Genomic DNA, 20565 nt, shown 5'->3' with positions numbered 1-20565 from the left:
AAAAATGCATCATGATCTCCACATGATTTGCTTAAAAAAAATTATTAATTTTAGAATTTGCCATAAATTCAAATGAATCCACAAATGTCCTATTTTATCTAATTTTCCTCTGCCTAAACCCAACAACTTAAAGATAATTTCTAAAAAAAAAAAATCTCAAAATTAGGTGAAATTGAGTAAAAAAGCAAAGTTCACCAACTGAAATTCTGTGGTGATGGAAATTTCTAAATTTGTAAATTTATAAATATTTCGATCTAAATTTGTGGAGCACTCGTTTTCATCACTCTTTTCACATTGAATAAAAAGGTTAATGATAACACTCAATAACAATACCAAATTCCCTTGTTCTTTCCTCCTTCCCACACTACCACTCCCATGGCTTCCACTCCTCACTTTCTTCTCTTCCCCTTCATGGAACAAGGCCACATGATCCCTATGATCGATCTCGCCAAGCTTCTTGCCCTCCATGGCGCCATTATCACCATTTTCACCACCCCCATCAACGCCGCTCGCTACCACTCTGTTTTATCTCGTGCCATCCACTCTGGCTCCCAAATCCATGTCGTCCAAGTCCCATTTCCCGGCAACAAAGTCGGCCTCCCTGAAGGCTGCGAGAGTGCTGAGTTGCTACCATCATTTCGTTCCATGTTCACCTTCTTCAGAGCTACATATCTCCTTTACGATCCTGCCGATGAACTGTTGCAGCAACTACGTCCTCGACCTACCGCCATCATTTCCGATTGTTGCCATCCTTGGACCTTACGCCTTGCTCACAAACACAATATTCCTAGGCTCGTTTTTTACAGTTTGAATTGCTTCTTTTTCCTGTGTCAGCAGGATTTAGGAATGAAGGAGACCCTTATTCGTTCTATATCTGATTACGAATTTGTAACTTTAGTAGAAGAATTCAAATTTCGCAAGGCGCAACTACCTAAATTCAACGACGATTTTGTGGCTTTTATGAAAGAATCGAACGAAGCCGATATGATGTCAGATGGCGTGATTTTAAATGTATTTGAGGAGTTAGAGCCTAAGTATAATGCGGAGTATAAGAAAATATTTGGATCGCCGGACAGGGTGTGGTGCGTTGGCCCTCTTTCGCTTTGCAACGAAAGCAAACTCGACAGAGCGGAAAGAGGAGACAAAGCCTCAATTGACGAACACGAATGTACCAAATGGCTGGATGAGCAAGAACCATGTTCGGTCGTTTACGTGTCGTTGGGAAGCGCTTGCAATTTGGTGACCGCGCAACATATAGAGCTTGGATTGGGGTTGGAAGCATTAAACAAGCCTTTCATTTGGGTCATACGAAAAGGGAATTTAACAGAGGAGCTACTGAAATGGCTTGAAGAGTATGATTTTGAAGAGAAGATCAAAGGGAGAGGCTTTTTGATTCGTGGGTGGGCGCCTCAAGTTCTTATACTTTCACACTCTTCAATCGGGTCTTTTTTAACACACTGCGGTTGGAATTCGAGCATCGAAGGGATTGCAGCCGGCGTGCCGATGATCACTTGGCCGCTTTTTGGAGATCAAATATACAACCAGACGTTGATTGTGGAGATACTCAAAATCGGCGCAAGTGTGGGGGTGGAAATGGGTATGCCTTGGGGAGAGGAAGAGGAGAAGGGGGTTGTAGTGAAGAGAGAAAAAGTGAAAGAAGCCATTGAAATGGTAATGGAAGGAGAAAATAGAGCAGAGATGAAACAGAGATGCAAAGAGCTTGCTGAAATGGCGAAGAGAGCTGTAGAAGAAGGCGGCTCCTCTCACCGGAACCTCAGACTCCTAATTCAGAAACATCAACAACTCTGAAGGTTTTTCTAAATTCAATTATGTATTGCTGATATATCTTCTTTTCAATTGCGAGATGTGTTGTTCTAAATAAAGTTTGGTGCTCAGCTCATAATAAATTTGGCAATGTTACTTCTTCACTCCCAACTAAATACATTGGCAAGCGAGAAGAAAACTAAATACAATCAAGGTCCTTAGCTACAATGAGGGAAAAAATAAATTACAAGAAATGTCATAGTAAAGTAGTCAGACTCAGCATGAGCAACCTTATTGCATTTGATGAAGAGTTTAGAAAATGAATACTCTCGATAACATTCTACGTCTAAGATAAACTCACACTACCTTGTTTAGGAAATCTCCAAAAAATTTGATTCATCCTCTGTTGGAGTAATAACTCCGAAAACAAGGTCGACTTAATTTTGTCCATTATAGTAATTATGGCTACATTTTAATACTTGCCTATTATTTATCAAACATTTCAATTAACTTACTTCAACTAACAATTACTTTTCAAAACACAATTAATTCTACTTATTACGTAAACAAATGTTTATCATAGCATTAATGGAAGAATTAAAGCTTTTTTTTTTTCCTGAAACTCCATTGTTGTTGTTAATAACACTATCAAGCAAATGAAACGATAAGACATGCAAAATAAAACAGAAGGTGTGTTTGGATTGTGCATACAAAAAATATATATTTATTTAAATTATTTTCATAAAAGAATATTTCAAAAATTAATTTAAGTAGTTACCAAATAATATAATTTATCGTAAAATAACTTATTTTAAAAAACAAACATTTTAAAAGCTAAACTAAACTAACCAAAAATCTATTTCATCCTTAAAAACCTTTTTAAAAGCATGTTTTTGCAATATATCTATAAACAATTCATGTTTGGCTAAGGATGTGGTGAAGAAAATTGGAATATCCCTAAATCTGAGCCTTTTGGTGATTGAATCGGAATGCATTGTTGGTTAGATTGCTTATTCATCTTTGGTGGAGGATATTTATGGTTTAGATGTTTTGATATAATTGTCATGTCAAAATTTGATATGGTTCCTTAAATTTATTGGTATGCTCACTCGACTTGTTTAAAAAATCTTAAAGTTTATTTGTTGGGTAGGAACTCTCGACGACATTCGGATCAAGGAATTATTATTACTATTTTGTGTAATGTAATTGCTCACAATGTAATGTATAATTTTGCTTTCTACCTATGAATCTAAGTGTAAGAATTAAAATGGATTCAATATTGTATTTGTTTATTTATTTATAAACCACAATCGGCGGTGCATACCAAGTCAAAAACTTGGGTGCAGCCCACCCAAGCTGCAACCACTAGAAAATTGACAAGTGGTCATTTCGTTTTTTCAAAAAATAATTTTGATGCATTAATCACTGCTCTTCCAATAAAAACCAAAAATGCTGATGCCCGCTCTTACCAAATCTTTGACAATCGACTTCTTCAAAACCGGAGCCGCCTTCTGCACTGCTTCCACCCCACTCTCTCATGGCTTCCACTTACATTCTTCTCTTCCCCTTCATGGCTCAAGGCCACATGATCCCCATGATTGACCTCGCCAAGCTTCTCGCCCACCATGGATTCATAATAACCATCGTTACCACCCCCCACAACGCTGATCGTTACCACTCTGTTCTTGCTCGCGCCACCCATTCTGGCTTACAAATCCATGTGGCTCTTCTACCATTCCCATCCACCCAAGTCGGTCTTCCTGAAGGGTGCGAAAATTTGGACTTGCTACCTTTACATCTTTCTTCTTCCATGTCCGCCTTTTGCAGGGCAACCTCTCTTCTTTACGAACCATCGGAAAAGTTATTACAGCAACTCTGCCCTCGTCCAAGTTGCATAATCTCCGATATGTGCCTCCCTTGGACTCTACGACTTGCTCAGAATCATCAAATTCCAAGGCTAGTTTTCTACAGTTTGAGCTGTTTCTTCCTTCTCTGTATGCGGAGTTTGAAAACAAATCATTCTCTTGTGACCTCCATCTCTGATTCTGAATTCTTGACTTTATCTGACTTACCCGATCCAGTTGAGATTCGGAAATCCCAGTTGTCTAGAGTGAAAAATGAAGAAATGGGTAAGTTGAGTTATGAGATGGTAGAGGCCGATCGGCTTTCTCACGGTGTTATTTTGAATGTGTTTGAGGAGATGGAGGCAGAGTATGTGGCAGAGTACAGAAAAAACAGAGACTTGCCACAAAAAGTTTGGTGCGTCGGCCCACTTTCGCTTTGCAACGACAATAAACTCGACAAAGCCGAAAGAGGCGAGAAATCCTCAATCCATAAAGATGAATGCATTAAATGGCTTAACGGGCAGCAACCATCTTCAGTGGTTTACGTCTCCATGGGAAGCCTCTGCAATTTAAGCACACCCCAACTCGTAGAACTCGGTTTGGGTTTGGAAGCATCGAAGAAGCCGTTTATTTGGGTCATAAGAAAAGGAAACCTCACAGAGGAATTACAGAGATGGATAATGGAATATGATTTTGAGAGGAAAACTGAAAGATGGGGCCTTGTGATTCGTGGTTGGGCTCCCCAAGTTGCGATACTGTCGCACTCAGCAATTGGAGGCTTTTTAACGCATTGCGGTTGGAATTCGAGCATTGAAGGGATTGCAGCCGGCGTGCCGATGATCACATGGCCGTTGTTTGCAGATCAAGTGTTCAATGCAAAGCTAATTGTGGAGGTTTTGAAGGTGGGTGTAAGTGTGGGGGAGGAAACAGCTTTGCATTGGGGAGAAGAAGCGGAGAAAGAGGTGATGGTGAAGAGAGAAGAAGTGAGAGAAGCCATTGAAAGGGTGATGGATGGAGAAAACAAAGAAGAGATGAAACAGAGATCCAAAAAGCTTGCTGAAATGGCGAAGAGAGCTGTAGAAGAAGGTGGTTCGTCTCATCGGAATCTCAAACGGTTGATTGAAGAAATTGTTTAAGATTTAAAACTTGAAAGGAAAACAAATTATTCTAATCCTACCATATTGCTTATTATTATTATCATTATTTTGAGAAAAATCATACCATATGCTTATAAACATTGCTTTCTCCAATAAATATTTATGTTTTGCTATCCACTTTATTACTCATATTTTAAAATCAAGGTAGTTTTTTTAAAAAGCTTAAACCATGTTGTAGCGATTCATGGTTGAAACAAACAATGTTGTAATGATTGGAACGAAAATTAAAATTCCATAATCAACATGTGGAAAGAGAGAAAGAAAGAAATAAAGAAGCATAAATGGATTTAGAAGAAATATTATGTCCGAGAAACGATTCTTTTAGACTATTGGTTTTCTATGTGCAATTTTGGCTTCTATGGGATTGGGGACTAAATATGGGTTTTTGATTTTTGAGACAGGAATAAGAGTCATTTATCTTCTAATGTACATATGACCGAGTTTGCCCCAGCATCAGGAATGTTATTAACAATACATTTAATGGATTTTGAATCTTTTTGTTCCCTATATTAAACCCCCAAGTTTTTTCTAAACAAAATATGAGTTTGATTGAGAGGTCTCTTTTGATGCACTTTGTAATGTTTTTTTAAAGTGGATGAAATTGATGGAGAACAAGATGAAATTTGGTTTCAAGATAAAATAAGGGTGCCATAAAACCATGACAAGATAAAAGCTGTTTCAAGAAAAATATAAAAGAAATATAGTTTTTAAAATTAACTTATAATTTATTTTTATATATTACACCGCAATTAAAAAGCATATTTTTTTAAGAAATAAAAGATTATTGTCAATTAAATTGAAATCGAAGGAATAATGGAAATTAAGGAAATAAATGAGAGGGTACGGTACACCAAATTTCTTTCATTACATATTATTATCTCCTTAAAGAAAAGAATTTATTCAATTAAGAAAGGAATGACCACAGATCATTGCTTATTTTGGTTATAAATCATAACTAATTGACATATATCAATAGCTACTAGCTAAAAGAAAAAAATAGTATATGCATTGATTAACACAATAATATTATAAACATTACATTACTTCGCCAAACTTCCACTACAATACTTATATAAGAGTAAGGTAAATAGTACTGTATTTAACTACTACTAAACAAACATAATCTAATTAATTAAAAAAATATATTTTTTAGCTGGTTTATTAAATAGCCAAATTTTGTTGATGGTGCCATATAAAATCCTTAATTGTATGGGAAAGAAGATTATCAACAAAACTATCTCCCATGGTTGATTGTTTTCAGTTGGACCGTTAGTGTTATATTGCTCAATGACAATTTCAGTGTAGTGTGAAAATCGGAGGTGGTGGTGTTGAGTCCAACATTGTTCAATATGCCCAATAGATTGTAGTTTTTATGCTTTCGAATATTTAAAGCAAGCTCAAAATATTGAAATATGTCGAAAAGAGAATTTAAACGTTTTTCCCACTCATGCTTACAAAAAGCAAGGTATTTCTCCTTCACTATGTCCGGCCAATATTTACTGAGTTGCGGTAACCGTGTATTAATCTATATAAAATTAGAATCACTCTTTAAAATATGAAATATATTATCATCCATGGCTATTTTGATAGTTAAATATGATTAATTAATTTAATTTCTTCACGATTACAATTTACAACTAAGGAATATATGTGCATTTTACTTAAATTATTTTAAAAAGTAATAATATGAGAAAAAGATTTAAATTTTAGAAAATAACATAATCAAACTATTTAGTTTGAAAATTATATATATGGTAATAATACTTTTTGAATAGATATAAAATTTGATATTTGTGAAAATGGCAGGAAGAAAAATATAATGAACTTTAAAAATTAGGTAGAAAAACTATGTAAAAAGAGTTTAAGAAACAATAGAAGAGATGAAGTAGGTTAGAGTTATAAATAAAAAAAAAAAGACAATAGGATAAAAATACCTAACCTTATAGGCATCAAACCCAATAATACGAGCTTCTAACTACCTGTACCCCATGATTGTATAAATTTTGGTTTAGTAACATGACACTTCACATCCACTTTGTTACATTTGGCCGACCTTCACAATTGGACCATTAAAAAGAATTCATATCGATCACCATTCATACACCATAAACCAAAACAACTGAACAAGTGAATATCAAAATGAGTAAAAGAACTTGTTTGGCAATATTCATTTTTCACTTTTCAAATGAGAAATGAAATGAAATAAAAGGAAAGATGTGTATTTATATAAGAAAAATGGAAAAAAAAAAATTGACTGTGTTCGTAGTTATCCAACCTTTTTTAAATTGTTTATTCTATTTAGGTTGTCCAAATGGTGATACAGTAATAATTGGTTTTGTGTCTTAGAATGGTGTGTTGTATCACGATGAACCATTTCAAATTTCATTACATATAAATTAAAATTATTAAAAATAAAATATTTTTTAAAATAGGAATTATTACTTAAATAGGTGATGGACATAATTTTTATCATTACTCACTTCTCTTCTAATATACAGCTTTGTTTTACAAAATAAATCTGACATTTCATGAAAATGTTTTTAATTAAAGTATATATCAAAGCATATAAATAAACGTAAGCAAATTCTAATACTCATATATCCAACATTAAATTAATCATTAAAAGAATAACAACAATTATTTATACAATGTTACTCATCATCAAAACTACTGTTGATTTTGGATTTTATTAAAGATAAAACAAATTTTCTAATTATCATGTCAACATATATTTTCATATAAATTAATAGCTATTACTTATATAATAAAATATACAATACTTAATTAAAAAGCACAAAAAATAGTATATCCCTTTCACGTGTATATATATATATATATATATTGTATATTATGTGTACGGTGTATATATGCATGATGTATATACCTTATATATATTGTATGTATTATGTATATATATAATGTATGATGTATATACAATGTCTATATGTGTATGAATTATGTATATACAATTTATATATGTGTATGTACCATGTATCAAGACATATACAAAGTATATATTATATACATAGGTGTGTATGATGTTAAGTAAATAAATATTACATAATTAATTAAATATATATATAATTATTTGTTAATTAAATTAATTTAATAACGTAAATTTTTTATTTTTTAATTATAATATTGATAAAACTTTATCGATAATGTGGTAACATAATAATCAAGATATTTTATGTGATTTAATCTATTATACTCGAAACAAAATATTATGTTTTATAATTTATTACCATCAGTTAAACAATAATAGTATTACATTTGATATCATCACATTTCACATTCATTATATACATTTTACAATTAAAAAATATAAAAATTAATAAATTATCGTTTATATACATTTAGGCTAAATAATATAAATTAATACATTTATATATATGTCTATGTAAATATTTATCATATACATTTATATACGTATCATGTGGATGTAATATGTATATATTCTACGACATTTCACATCAAATTAATAAATTGGATGAACACTTAAATTTATATAGAAAAATCAAAATGTGAAAAAATAAAAATAAATTAATTAAATAAAAATAAAAATGTTAAAAAAAACATACTAACACATGTTTATTTATATAAGAAAAATGACAAATATAATACATGTTATATATTATTTAAACAAATTTTAAAAATATTTAATATTTTCTTCAAACTAAAGTTAATTATTAAAAAATTATAATATTATTGATTATGAATTTAATTAAACAAATATATTTTCATATAAATTAACTTTTATTAATTTATTAAAAAATTAATAAAACATTATAATTTAGCATTTTTTAACGATTAATGATTAATTTTTTTAAACAAAAATATATGTTTAATTTGCTTGATAAGTATTTTTTTTATATGATATATAATTGTGATAAAAATTTAAAATACACATATCATGAAAATAAAAAAATTAATAATATGTTTTTATGTAATATTTTTAACTATTACTTTATACGAAAAATAACTATTATTTTATATAATCTTTTTTTAAAATTAAATTTATTTAAAATTAAAATAACGACATAAACAGTTATATGTTAAATGTGAAAAGTAATAATAAGATATATTATTTTTTTTTAGTTAATTATCAAACTCAGTTTTTGAAATTTAAATTGTTTTATAATTAGTATTATTATTATTATAAAAAAAATTCAAATAAATTTACTTTAATTATAATTTTTTTATATAAATATTTATATTCACCGATTTTATTAAAAAAATTATTATTTTTAAAATTTTTTATAATATATTATTTATATTAAAAATATATGATATTATAATAATTATTTCTATTTAATTAAATAAGTAAAAGCAAATTAATTTTTAAAAATTAAGATTAAATTCAATTTTTACTAATATTATATTAATCACAATTGTTATAACTAAAACTTATTATTAAATTAGTAGAAATTAATTATAATTATGACAATTTCGAGTAAATAAAATTGTGACATTAAGAAAAATTGAAATAAATAAAATATATATTTTCAATTTAATAATAAATTTTATATATTTGGTCTTACGGACTATAAGAAAAAATTAATAGGATCATATTTGATATAAAATCAAGTAACTAAATATCAAAATAAGTAAAAATGCGTGTATTATATAGATGTGTGTATATATTATGTACATATGTATTTTGTATATAAGATATTGATATTTAATATTATATATATAATATTATATATGTGTGTATGTGTATAATATTAACTAAACAAAAAAAATTTAATTAATCAAGAAATCATAAAGTTTGATAACCTAATTTTTTTAATTTCTCAACGACGACATTTGCAAATTTATATCGATGATGTTATATAAATTTTTTTAGGGGAAATTTTATCGAAAAAGAATCATAAAGAGAATTAAGATTAATCCTATCATGGTCGAAACACAAGACTATGTCTCACAGTTATTTGTTTTGAGTTGACCATTGCTAATGTTACATCTAGTATTATGACACTTCACACCCAGTTTGTACATTTGGCAACCACTTTTCCTTTTTTTAATACAAATTAATAAAAAAAATGAAATGAAACGGGAGATTTGAAAAAACAGACAAATATATATTTTATTTATATAAGAAAAATGAAAAATACAAAAAGAAACAAAAAAATAAAATGATATGTGTTATATATGATTAATAGATATACATCATTTCTTAGAAAATTTATTTTATTATGTTGGCCAAATGACTAAACATGCAATAATAATTGTTTTGTAGATACGTGTTTTCTTGTGATAAAGAATTTCAAATTTCATTATATATAAATAGAAATTATTAAAAATAAAATATTTTTAAAATATGAAGTATTATTAACTATGGACAAATTTTTTATTACTACTATTGAATTTGGATTTTATTAAAAATAAATTATAATTATCTTGTCAATATATATTTTCATATGAATTAGAAAATATTACTTTATAAAACAACAATGAAATGTTGAAATTTAACATTATTATTTTTAAATTAAACATTTTTAGTAATTTTTTAAAATAGCACTAAAAGGGCCAATAATGCCTATTACTATACATATTATCTTTTTCAAAGTGAAATATATTTTAAATTAAGATAACTACATAGACAACTATGTGTTAGTTGTAAGAGGTAATAATAATTATATGTATTATTATTTTTTTCAGCTAATTGCCAAACCCAACTTATAGAATTTAGAGTAGCTTATAATTAGTATTATTATTATTTGGAATTTTTATATTTTTTTTCTTTAAAGAAAATTGATATATTGATCTAGTAATTAATGATAGCTTTTTTCTTTCTTTCATGTTCTCATATGTTATTTATTGAAGAGAAATTAAAATTAAATTTCTTTTTGTGAATTTAATTTATAAGTATGTTATAAGTTATGAATTTTAGTATTTTTATCTGATTTATAAGTGTAGTTAGTATTTATATATAAGTGTTCAATTTTGCTTATGTTTTGGTAAATTGGTTGATTTGTTTTTTTAAAAGTTATTAAACATTGCACATTATTTTTATACATGCTAAAATTGCCTTTTCTTTTTAGCATAAGTTATGAGATAAAAACAAAATTGGTTTTCGAAAGAACCAATCCCTTATATCTAATTAATAATAAATTTTGTTATGATGGTAATATTTAAGGACTTATCATATATCGACTTTAAAAATTATTTTAGTAATCATTTCTACTTGTAATTAATGATTTAGTTAAGAAAGCAACTCATATAAGATGTTTTTAAGTATTTTTATAACATGTTATTTGACTACTACATTTTATTTGACTTAAAAATATATAAGATTATAAAAATTATTTTTATTAAATTAAATTAGTAAACGCCGATGGATTTTTAAAAATTAAGATTACATTCAATTTGTAATAGACACCATCACATTAATCACAATTATTCATAATTAAAATTCATTACTATATTAGTAGAAATTCATTGTAATTGTGAGAATTTTGAATAAATAAAATTGTGAGATTAAATAAAATCAAAATAAATAAAATACACGTTTTAAGGTTAATATTAAGTTTGAATGGGTTATTTTTGTTAAACTTAAACCAACTCATTTTAAAATTTTCATTTATTTGATTCAATCAAATTCAATCTAAATGAGGTTATATCAAGTATTAGTTAGGTTGGATTATTTAGTCTTTTCGCCCAATTTTTTAAATATCTTACTTTTAATTTTGAACATAGAAAATGTGGTATTTGATAGAGATAAATATCTTTTTTTTTTTAAGATACAAAATATTATTTCATGGTTAAATTTAAAAAAGTACTTTCTAGAGAAAGGTTAATTGAGGCTAGAGTTTAATAAATTTACATCATAACTATTATATAAAAAATATTTTATTTATTCCTTACTATTTAAATCCTAAACTTTTTTTTAATATGTATATATATAAGTGTAAATAAAATCACACAACCTAAATATACATAAATTTAACCTATTTTATCTTGATTCTTAATCCTTAGTTCAAAAGTTATGGAAAGAGTACAAAGATATCTCCCAATTTCGACGGGTGGACCTTAACACGAATGAAACAAACTCAGATTCTTTATTCTTAATTCTAATAACTATTTTATGCAATGGGTCCTATGTTGGAAACGACGTGACTAAAAATTCACATCAGCAGCTTCCATTTCCATTTTCATTACCATAGGCAAAGGCGTGAGCGGTAATATCTTCAACTAGCCGATTCAGATTCCGATGAGACGAACCTCCTTCTTCCACCGCCTTCTTCGCCTTCTCACTATACTCTTTACATCTCTTTCTCATTTCTTCACTATCATCTCCATCCATCACCATTTCAATGGCTTCCTTCACTTTCTCCCTCTTCACCACTACCTTTCCCACACCTCCCAAGTCTCCCTCTGTTTCCTCTCCAACACTCACACCCACCTTCAATATCTCCACGATGAACTTATGATTGTACAATTGATCTGCAAACAACGGCCATGTGATCATCGGCACCCCTGCGGATATCCCTTCAACGCTTGAATTCCATCCACAATGTGTCAAGAAGCACCCAATTGCAGAGTGCGAAAGTATCAGAACTTGGGGTGCCCATCCACGTATCACTAACCCACGCCCTTTTGTTTTCTCCTCGAATTCATATTCATCCATCCATTTCAGTAGCTCTTCGGTCAGATTTGCTTTTCTTATCACCCAAATGAATGGTTTGTTCGATGCCTCCAATCCTAATCCCAGCTCTTTGATTTGCTCTGTACACAGATTACATAGACTTCCTAATGACACATAAACCACGGACGATGGTTTCTGTTCGTCCATCCATTTGATGCATTCGTGGCCGTCGATTATGGCTTTGTTGCCTCTTTCGGCTTTGTCGAGTTCGTTGTCGTTGGAAAGTGAAAGAGGACCAACGCACCATACTTTTTCAGGGGATTCTCTTCCTTTTATATACTCCGTTACATGCTCTGGCTCCATTTCTTCAAACACATTTACAATTACGCCGTACGATTGTCGATCAGCCTCCCACATTCTTAAACTAAATTGGATCAAGTAATCATCGGTGGATGTAAAGATCTTTGACCTGCGAAACTTAACGTGAGAAGGCAAGCCTGGTAAAGTCAGAAATTCGGAATCAGGCATAGATTTCAGAAATTCAAAGTTAGTGGTTAAACTCCGCATGCAGAGAAGGAAGAAGCAGCTTAAACTGTAGAAAACGAGTCTGGGGACGTGGAATTTCTGAGAAATTTCGAAAGTCCAAGGGATACACATGTCGGAGATGATGCAATTGGGACGAGGGGTGAGTTGTTCGAACAACTTTTCCGATGGTTGGTGAAGGAGACTGATAGCTTGGTAGAATTGGGATAAGGAAGCAAGTGAAGGTAGCAAGTCGACATTCTCGCAACCTTCTGGGAGGCCGGTTTCTTGGTGGCTTGGGAATTGAAGTTCATGGACATGGATTTGATGGCCGGAATCAATGGCGCGAGTGAGAACAGAGTGGAAGCGAGCAGAGTTGAGAGGAGTGGTGACGATAGTGATAATGGCTCCACGGCAAGCTAGAAGCTTGGCGAGGTCAATCATGGGGATCATATGGCCTTGTGCCATGAAAGGGAAGAGAAGAAAATGAGGTGTTCCATGGGTGTGAGAATCCATGGGAGAGGCAGCTCAATAGACGCACAAGGTGGTGTTCACTGCCACGTCTTAGTTAAGAACTTATAAGGCTGTTGATGATTAGTCAACTCTTTTTCTTGGAACTTTCATCAGAGTAAAATACGTGCATCCCAAGCTCAACTTTTCCCCATCATCCTATCAAAATTGCTACATCATAATTTAAAACTATTTTAATCCCTTTTTTTCTTTTTTTTTTTGTGATGCATCCAAATAATTTCTATTAAAATAGCAATTTGGTATTCGTCTTATTATTTCATTGCTATGTTTCTTTTTTTTTCTTGTCGAGAAGATTTAAGAGGAAGATATAATTAGGTGTATTATCTTTACCTCTGCTTCAGATTAAAAAGAGCGTGAGGTCAGGGCTTGCATCAGCATTTTTGGGTTATTCCAAATTGAGTTATGCGTATTGCCAAAGTTGGATTTTAATTGCAACGATGACAAAGTATGGATTTGTTTTCTTCTCATCGGAATGTTCATACCAATTAAAAGCCTAACGGACAAAGCACAACTTGGCAGTAATCCACAAATCATTGTAGGAGGAGGATGAGGGTGGTATTCTCCAAGTTTTTTTTTTGGAGAGTTTCGTTTTTCTTTTCCCTTCTTCTTCTTTTCCATTTGTGGTTGTCAAATTAAGTTATATAATAATTAGAGTTAGAGGAACAACAACTATTTTAATTTTAGTTAGTTAGTTCCACGTTTCAAACAAAGTAGTCCATAAATTGGTTGATTTTACCGGCCTCTTTTCTAAATTATTTTCACAGATTGTCCTCCCTAATGCTTTTGGGGTTTTTAAAAAAGACAACACTTTGAACTTCGGTTCTTAAGTAAACTGTATTTGGGGCTAATTCAAATGTTAGCAATATTACTCATAATTTTTCATATATACTCACTTGAATGCTAGATTTGAACTGTAGTCTTGGAATGAACATTGAAACATGAAAATAATAAAAATATATTTTTAAAATAATTATAAAATTTTAGAAGTCTATTACCTATAGATTCTTATGGTCTATTAATAATAAATCAACTTTTTCAATATGATCTATTAATAAGAAATCATTAATAGACTTTGATGAATTTTATTATATTTATATATATATATATTTTAAATATCGCTATACATATTAATATTTAAATTTAATTGTTATATTAATAATTATCTCTAAAATAGGCTTCAGGTTCAAATCCATGGTCAATATTTATTGCTCAATAAAATACAAAATTATTGAGAAAAAAGTTTTTATTGTGAATTGAGAGGCCTCCAATAGAACAAGTTTTAAGATAATATTCATAGAATTTTATTTAACTAAAAGGACTAGATTCTAATTTTAATTAAAATTATTGAAATTAAATTGAGACGTTCTTTTTCAAATTATATGAACCAAATTTGTAAACTTTCAATATCGATCTTTAATTGGTATCTGCAATTTGGACTTGGGTTTTAAATGTTTATTTTAAAAGCAAAGTTTACTTTAATTAACCTAACAAAATGGTGCCAACACTTTTATTATTTTTCTTTCGTTTTTTTTTTGTATTTTTGTTAATTACTACACTAGCCACAATCAATGTAAATTAAGTTAATTATTTAATAACCGATGAATAGTCTTAATTAAATAACATCTCTAATTACCAATAAAAATAAAGATAAATAGTATTAAAGAAATGTTAATAGTATATGTTGATAGATATTAAAGATGTTTATCAAAACATCTATTCATAACAGCTTACATCAACATCTATAATAATAAATTTATATCAATTTGTCTCATTGAAAAATGCTAAAAAACTTCGATTAGATCTAAGAAATGTATAAAATTTTATTATAATTTATAAATAATGTGAACGATTTTTCCATGTTTAAAGAGTCTTCTTTATTTAATAAAATAAAGTTAAGTTATTTATTATAATACCAAATAAGTATTAGAGTATTTATTACTATGATATTATTAGAAATAGTGTTACAGAGTTGTGTTTTTTCATCCTCATATATGTATTTTTACTTATTTTTTCAGAAGTTGTCTTATTAGATAAAGGTGATATACTTTCACATGGCATAGGCAGCAGGGGCATGTGCTTTGGTCAGTGTTGTAAACTTTAGTTAACCTCTCTTCCAACTCAATAAAATAAAATATTTTAAACAAGTAAATAAATTTCTTTTATTGGCACTCAAAATAATAATAATAATAATAATAATTCAGTAAAATTTTGTAAGAATTACTCTTATTTCATGATCGAAAGATTTTGTTAGTTTCACACCGCAGGGTTTAGAAATTAGCAAAAGGAATCGATTGTAATATAGATTAGTTGAAGGGGTGGAGCAGAGTAACCAACAAAAGTAATGCATACTTATTTTCCAAATCCGCATCAAATTGCAATTTCAACATGAAAGTTAACTCAAGAATGGCCAATTCAAACGAATAAATCTGCGAGAATTGAAGCCTTGAACAATGAATCAAACAGAAAAATCCCCCATTTGAGCATCAGAAAATCATCAACATCTTCCGTTCTGTGAACTTTCTCTGTTAGCAATGATATCTTCAATCACCATCGTTATATCTTTGTAAGACGATCCTCCTTCTTCCATAGCTCTCTTTGCCATTTCTGCAAGTTTCTTGCTTCTCTCTCTCATCTCTTCTCTCTTCTCTCCTTCCAACACCATTTCTATGGCTTCTTTCACCTTCTCTCTCTTCACCAACACCCCTTTCTCATCTTCTTCTCCCCAATTTACAAGCGTTTCCACCCCTACACTCACACCCACTTTCAGAACATCTACAATTAGCTTATAATTGAATATTTGATCCCCAAACAACGGCCAAGTGATCATTGGAACCCCCGCCGATATCCCTTCAATGCTCGAATTCCAACCGCAGTGCGTCAAGAAACACCCAATTGAAGAGTGGGTTAGTATTAGAACTTGCGGAGCCCATCCACGAATCACTAATCCTCTGCCTTTGGTTTTCCCTTCCAAATCATATTCCTCCAGCCATTTCATTAGTTCTTCTGTGAGATTTGCTTTTCTTATTGACCAAATGAATGGCTTGTTCGATGCCTCCAATCCCAGTCCTAACTCTATGAGTTGGGCTGTCACCAAGTTACATAGACTACCCAAAGAAACGTAGATAACCGAAGATGGTTGCTGCCCATCAAGCCATTTGATGCATTCGTGTTGATTGATTGAGGCTTTGTCCCCTCTTTCGAGTAAATCGAGTTTTTCGTCGTTGTAAAGCGAAACTGGGCCGACACACCACACTTTTTCCGGCGATTTTTGTCTTGTTTTTCTGTACTCTGTTATATAATTGTATTCCATATCCTCAAACGTGTTCAAAATGACGCCGTAGGATTGTGTGTCGGCTTGGAATATTTCAAATTGAAATTTTGCTATGTCTTCATCGGTGGATTTAGGTAACTCTGATTTGCGAAACTCCACGGGATCAGGGAAATCGGAGAAAATTACAGAGTCAGAACGAGAGTTGGAAAGAGAAGGGTTGGTGATTAAACAGTGCAAACAGAGGAGGAAGAAGCAGCTGAAAGTACCGTAAACGAGCCTGGGGACTTGAAATTTCTGAGAAAGTTGGAAGGTCCAAGGAAGATACATATCGGAGATTATGCAGATTGGGCGAGGTTTGAGTTGATGGAAGAGATCTTCAGAAGGTTGGTAAAGGAGAGATGTGGCTCTGAAGAATTTCGAAGCAAAATTAAAGGAAGGTAGCAAGTCGAAATTATCGCACCCTTCTGGGAGACCACCTTCTTTCGAAGGGAACGGAAGTTGGTGCATACGGATCTGTAAGCCGGAATCAATGGCGCGAGCAAGAACAGAGTGGTTGCGGGCAGCGTTAACGGGCGTGAGGACGATGGTGACAGTGGCGCCACGGTGGGCAAGAAGCTTGGCGAGGTCAATCATGGGAATGACGTGGCCTTGTGACATGAATGGGAAGAGAAGAAAGTGAGGAGGGGAAGCCATCGGAAGTGAAGCTGCTAAAGAAAAAGACGGCGGCGGTTTTTGGTGCTCTGATTTGGGTTTCGTAGAAGAAACCAACGATTAAACATTATATCCCAAAACAATAGATTTTAAAGTATACTAGAAAGAACACGTGATTTTCCACGTGAAAAGTCAAATTAAATTTAAATTTTAAAATATTGTTTAATTATATGTAAAATTTTTAATTAAGATTGAAAATAGTATATAATTTTAATTTTTGTTTTAAAATATTTCAATATTATAAATCAGGGAAGTAAAATATTCGTAATTATAAAATATAAATTTATACAAAATAAAATAAATTACTTACAAACTAAAATATCTAGTTTAAAATTTTAAATTATACATAGTTTAGAAATTAAACATTTTTATGTTTTTTTTTCTTTTGTATGGGGCTGATTGACTGAAACATCTCCTTATTATTTTGTTTGGAAAATTTGTGTTATTTTGATTGTAATCATCGACGATTATTGTCTAATAAAATCATAAGGTAAATTTTAAAGTATTCTCAAATTGAAATTTTATAAACTATGTCTAAATTGTATGAATTGAATTTGTTATTGAATAGAACAAAATTAATAAATTTATAGTGTAACAACATAAAAACTAATTATAAAAGATGTCTTTAGCTTATATATATGCACAACAGATTATTAAATCCAAATCTACCAATGATAATGAGGTGATCACATTGGACAATTATATCTTAGCTAGAGAGTATAAAAGACATATGTAACAACATAAGTTTATGAATACACAACTATATAAATATAATATATATAAACAAAGAGGAAATTAGTTGTTAACCATGATATAACAAAACATATTTTTTTCATTAAAAATAAATTAAAAAAATAAAGAAAAGAGAAGAATAAAGAATGAAATGACTTAAATAAAATAAAAAATGATAGATAAAGAAGTCTCTTCAATCCAAAATATAGTGCTGAGAAACAACCAAAATTTAAATTAATCGAATATAGATACATAGATGAAATAATATTGTAGTACACGATAAGTATTGTGAGAATATTGCTTATTTGACATATAGTTGATAGTGTCATGGACGTATAGTTAATAGTGTTGTCAAAGGCTTCTTGTATCTCTATACATGGTTGAAAAACACAAAAGTAACTCTTACTTTACACCAAATTCTCCTATATACGGATTTATTTTATTGTTCACAATATTAAGAGAGATAATGATTGGGAGTGTGAACATGAATCACAAGGAATATGAGGGAGAATGTGTAAGTGATAAAAAGGGAAGAAGAGAAATTTATATAGCTTTAAAACCGAGCTAATGAATGGTTATACGTTTTTTTTTATTTAATTTTGTGTGAAGAGAGAGTTTAAAACATTAAAAAGAAATTAATAAATTTAAATAATAGAAAGATAATGAAAGGTGATTGAAAAATGGTAGATTCATTTATTGAAAACTCATAATTAAAAAAATCAAATTAACATAGTAAATAAAAAAAGCAAACTATATGAAAAGGGCAAAATGAAAAAAAAATAAAATTCCTCCACTTTTAAACCTAACCTCCACACGATTAAAGCTTTTATTCAAAAAGGAATGTCACTCTCAAGGCCCTTAACTTTTATTCAAATCGAATGTCACTTTCAGGGCCCTTTTCGACAATAATATATAAGTATTTCTGAGAAAAAAAGAAACTTTGGCATAGTTAACTTTTATGTAGTTTAGGATTTATATAATTTCCTTGCTACCTAATTTTGTGCTCATTTTAATTTCACTTAATTTCATCAAATTTTAGATTATTTATTTATTTATTTATCCAGCAATTATTTATTATTTTTTGAAAAAAAGTATTAAAAATAAGTTAAAGGAGTTGAAAACAAATTTTTGCATCGGATCTCGAGTATTATTTAAATTATTATTAATAATAATAATAAAAGGGCACGCATCTTATTTCATGTTACTTTATTTTGGATAAAAATAATAATGATTGTTTTGCTAATTAATATGGTTCTCGAGTATTCTACACTTTTTTTTTCTTTGAGGAATTCTAGGGTAAATCCTTACTACTGGACGAAAACGATTGGTGTTCTTTTTTTTTTTTTAATATATATTAGTGTTCGGATCGTTTTACGTATATCTTTATTAATCTTACGAGATAATTATTTGATTTATAAAATTTAGATGTTAAGAAAATCGATAGGATATTAAACTCTAAGAAAATGACCACGAGGAATTGAAGTCAATTAGAAAAAAAATTGATTGTGATTTATCCGAGGTATCCTTTCTATAATCTCTTAGCCAAGATTCGGGATATCGAGAAATTTTGGAAAAAAATATGAAAATTGTTATAATTAGTCGAGGAAATTAAACTAGTTTAATTAGTTAGAGTATAATAGACTATTTTTAATCACAATTTATGTAAAGTAAGACAACATTTAAATGTCTATTATAAATATATGTATAAATGTTGATACGAGAGTAGAAATTTAAAAATAAATGAAAACATAATTACAAAATAATAGAAAATTTAAAAATATTTTAAGATAGAAATGAAAAGAAAATTAAGAAAATTTTGAAGGGTAAAAAAAGAAAGAACTTACCTCAATTCAATTCATACAGGTTCTTTTCTTCTTGTGTGGCCTTTTCATATTCAACTTATCTAGAAAGTTTTGGGTTGAAAATAAAGTTAAAATTTGACATTTTAAAAATTGAAAAAAATAACACATGAAAAGGTTTAATCCTTTGTTGAAAATGGCGTCTGTGTATGAAATCATAGAATTTTTGGTAAACATATCATAAGATTGAAAAGCTTGAACTGAATTTTAATTAAAAAAATTCGAAAATTTCGTGCTCAAATTATTGAAATTTTATCGATAACGATTAAGTGTATCTCCATCTCTCTATGACACAGAAAAGAGATTAATTTTGACACTCCAAGATCTCATCGAAATTTTTTGTCAATGACATGAAACTAGTGTATCCCTAAAATTTGGAAATGGTTAACAGCACGATCCTAAATACCAAACCAAACCCTACGAAACGGATATCACCACAACAGTTATGTGCGTGATTTAATTGGTAGCCAGCCACACAAAAAGACAAAGATATATCTACAAGAAGAAGTTGTAACTTGTCACTCCACAAATTCTCAGGGCTGAATTGGTAGCCAGCCACACAAAAAGACAAAGATATATCTAT

General features: G+C 30.0%; 4 protein-coding genes across 4 annotated transcripts; 2 read left to right on the top strand and 2 right to left on the bottom strand.

The window, feature by feature from the left end:
* Positions 1-313: 313 nt before the first annotated feature.
* LOC103486528 (UDP-glycosyltransferase 73C3-like) lies at positions 314-1928 on the top strand. The gene has a single exon (XM_008444519.3). The coding sequence runs from the start codon at positions 376-378 to the stop codon at positions 1807-1809; it is 1434 nt and encodes a 477-aa protein (XP_008442741.2). The 5' UTR covers positions 314-375; the 3' UTR covers positions 1810-1928.
* A 1127-nt stretch (positions 1929-3055) lies between these two features.
* On the top strand, positions 3056-4784 carry LOC103486529 (UDP-glycosyltransferase 73C3-like). Its single transcript, XM_008444521.3, has one exon. The coding sequence runs from the start codon at positions 3302-3304 to the stop codon at positions 4742-4744; it is 1443 nt and encodes a 480-aa protein (XP_008442743.2). The 5' UTR covers positions 3056-3301; the 3' UTR covers positions 4745-4784.
* Positions 4785-11704: 6920 nt separating this feature from the next.
* LOC103487137 (UDP-glycosyltransferase 73C11-like) lies at positions 11705-13653 on the bottom strand. The gene has a single exon (XM_008445359.3). The coding sequence runs from the start codon at positions 13392-13394 to the stop codon at positions 11901-11903; it is 1494 nt and encodes a 497-aa protein (XP_008443581.1). The 5' UTR covers positions 13395-13653; the 3' UTR covers positions 11705-11900.
* Positions 13654-15903: 2250 nt separating this feature from the next.
* On the bottom strand, positions 15904-17373 carry LOC103487138 (UDP-glycosyltransferase 73C11-like). Its single transcript, XM_017044156.2, has one exon. It carries the CDS (start codon positions 17371-17373, stop codon positions 15904-15906), a length of 1470 nt encoding a protein of 489 aa, XP_016899645.2.
* Between the last annotated feature and the right edge of the window lie 3192 nt (positions 17374-20565).

The sequence above is a fragment of the Cucumis melo genome, chromosome 4 (genome assembly GCF_025177605.1).
Source record: "Cucumis melo cultivar AY chromosome 4, USDA_Cmelo_AY_1.0, whole genome shotgun sequence".
Lineage (NCBI taxonomy): Eukaryota > Viridiplantae > Streptophyta > Magnoliopsida > Cucurbitales > Cucurbitaceae > Cucumis > Cucumis melo.
This window is presented reverse-complemented; position numbering and strand designations above follow the sequence as displayed.

Coding starts and splice junctions, on each gene's coding strand:
- LOC103486528 (XM_008444519.3), top strand. CDS start 376: ATGGCTTCCACTCCTCACTTTCTTCTCTTCCCCTTCATGGAACAAGGC.
- LOC103486529 (XM_008444521.3), top strand. CDS start 3,302: ATGGCTTCCACTTACATTCTTCTCTTCCCCTTCATGGCTCAAGGCCAC.
- LOC103487137 (XM_008445359.3), bottom strand. CDS start 13,394: ATGGATTCTCACACCCATGGAACACCTCATTTTCTTCTCTTCCCTTTC.
- LOC103487138 (XM_017044156.2), bottom strand. CDS start 17,373: ATGGCTTCCCCTCCTCACTTTCTTCTCTTCCCATTCATGTCACAAGGC.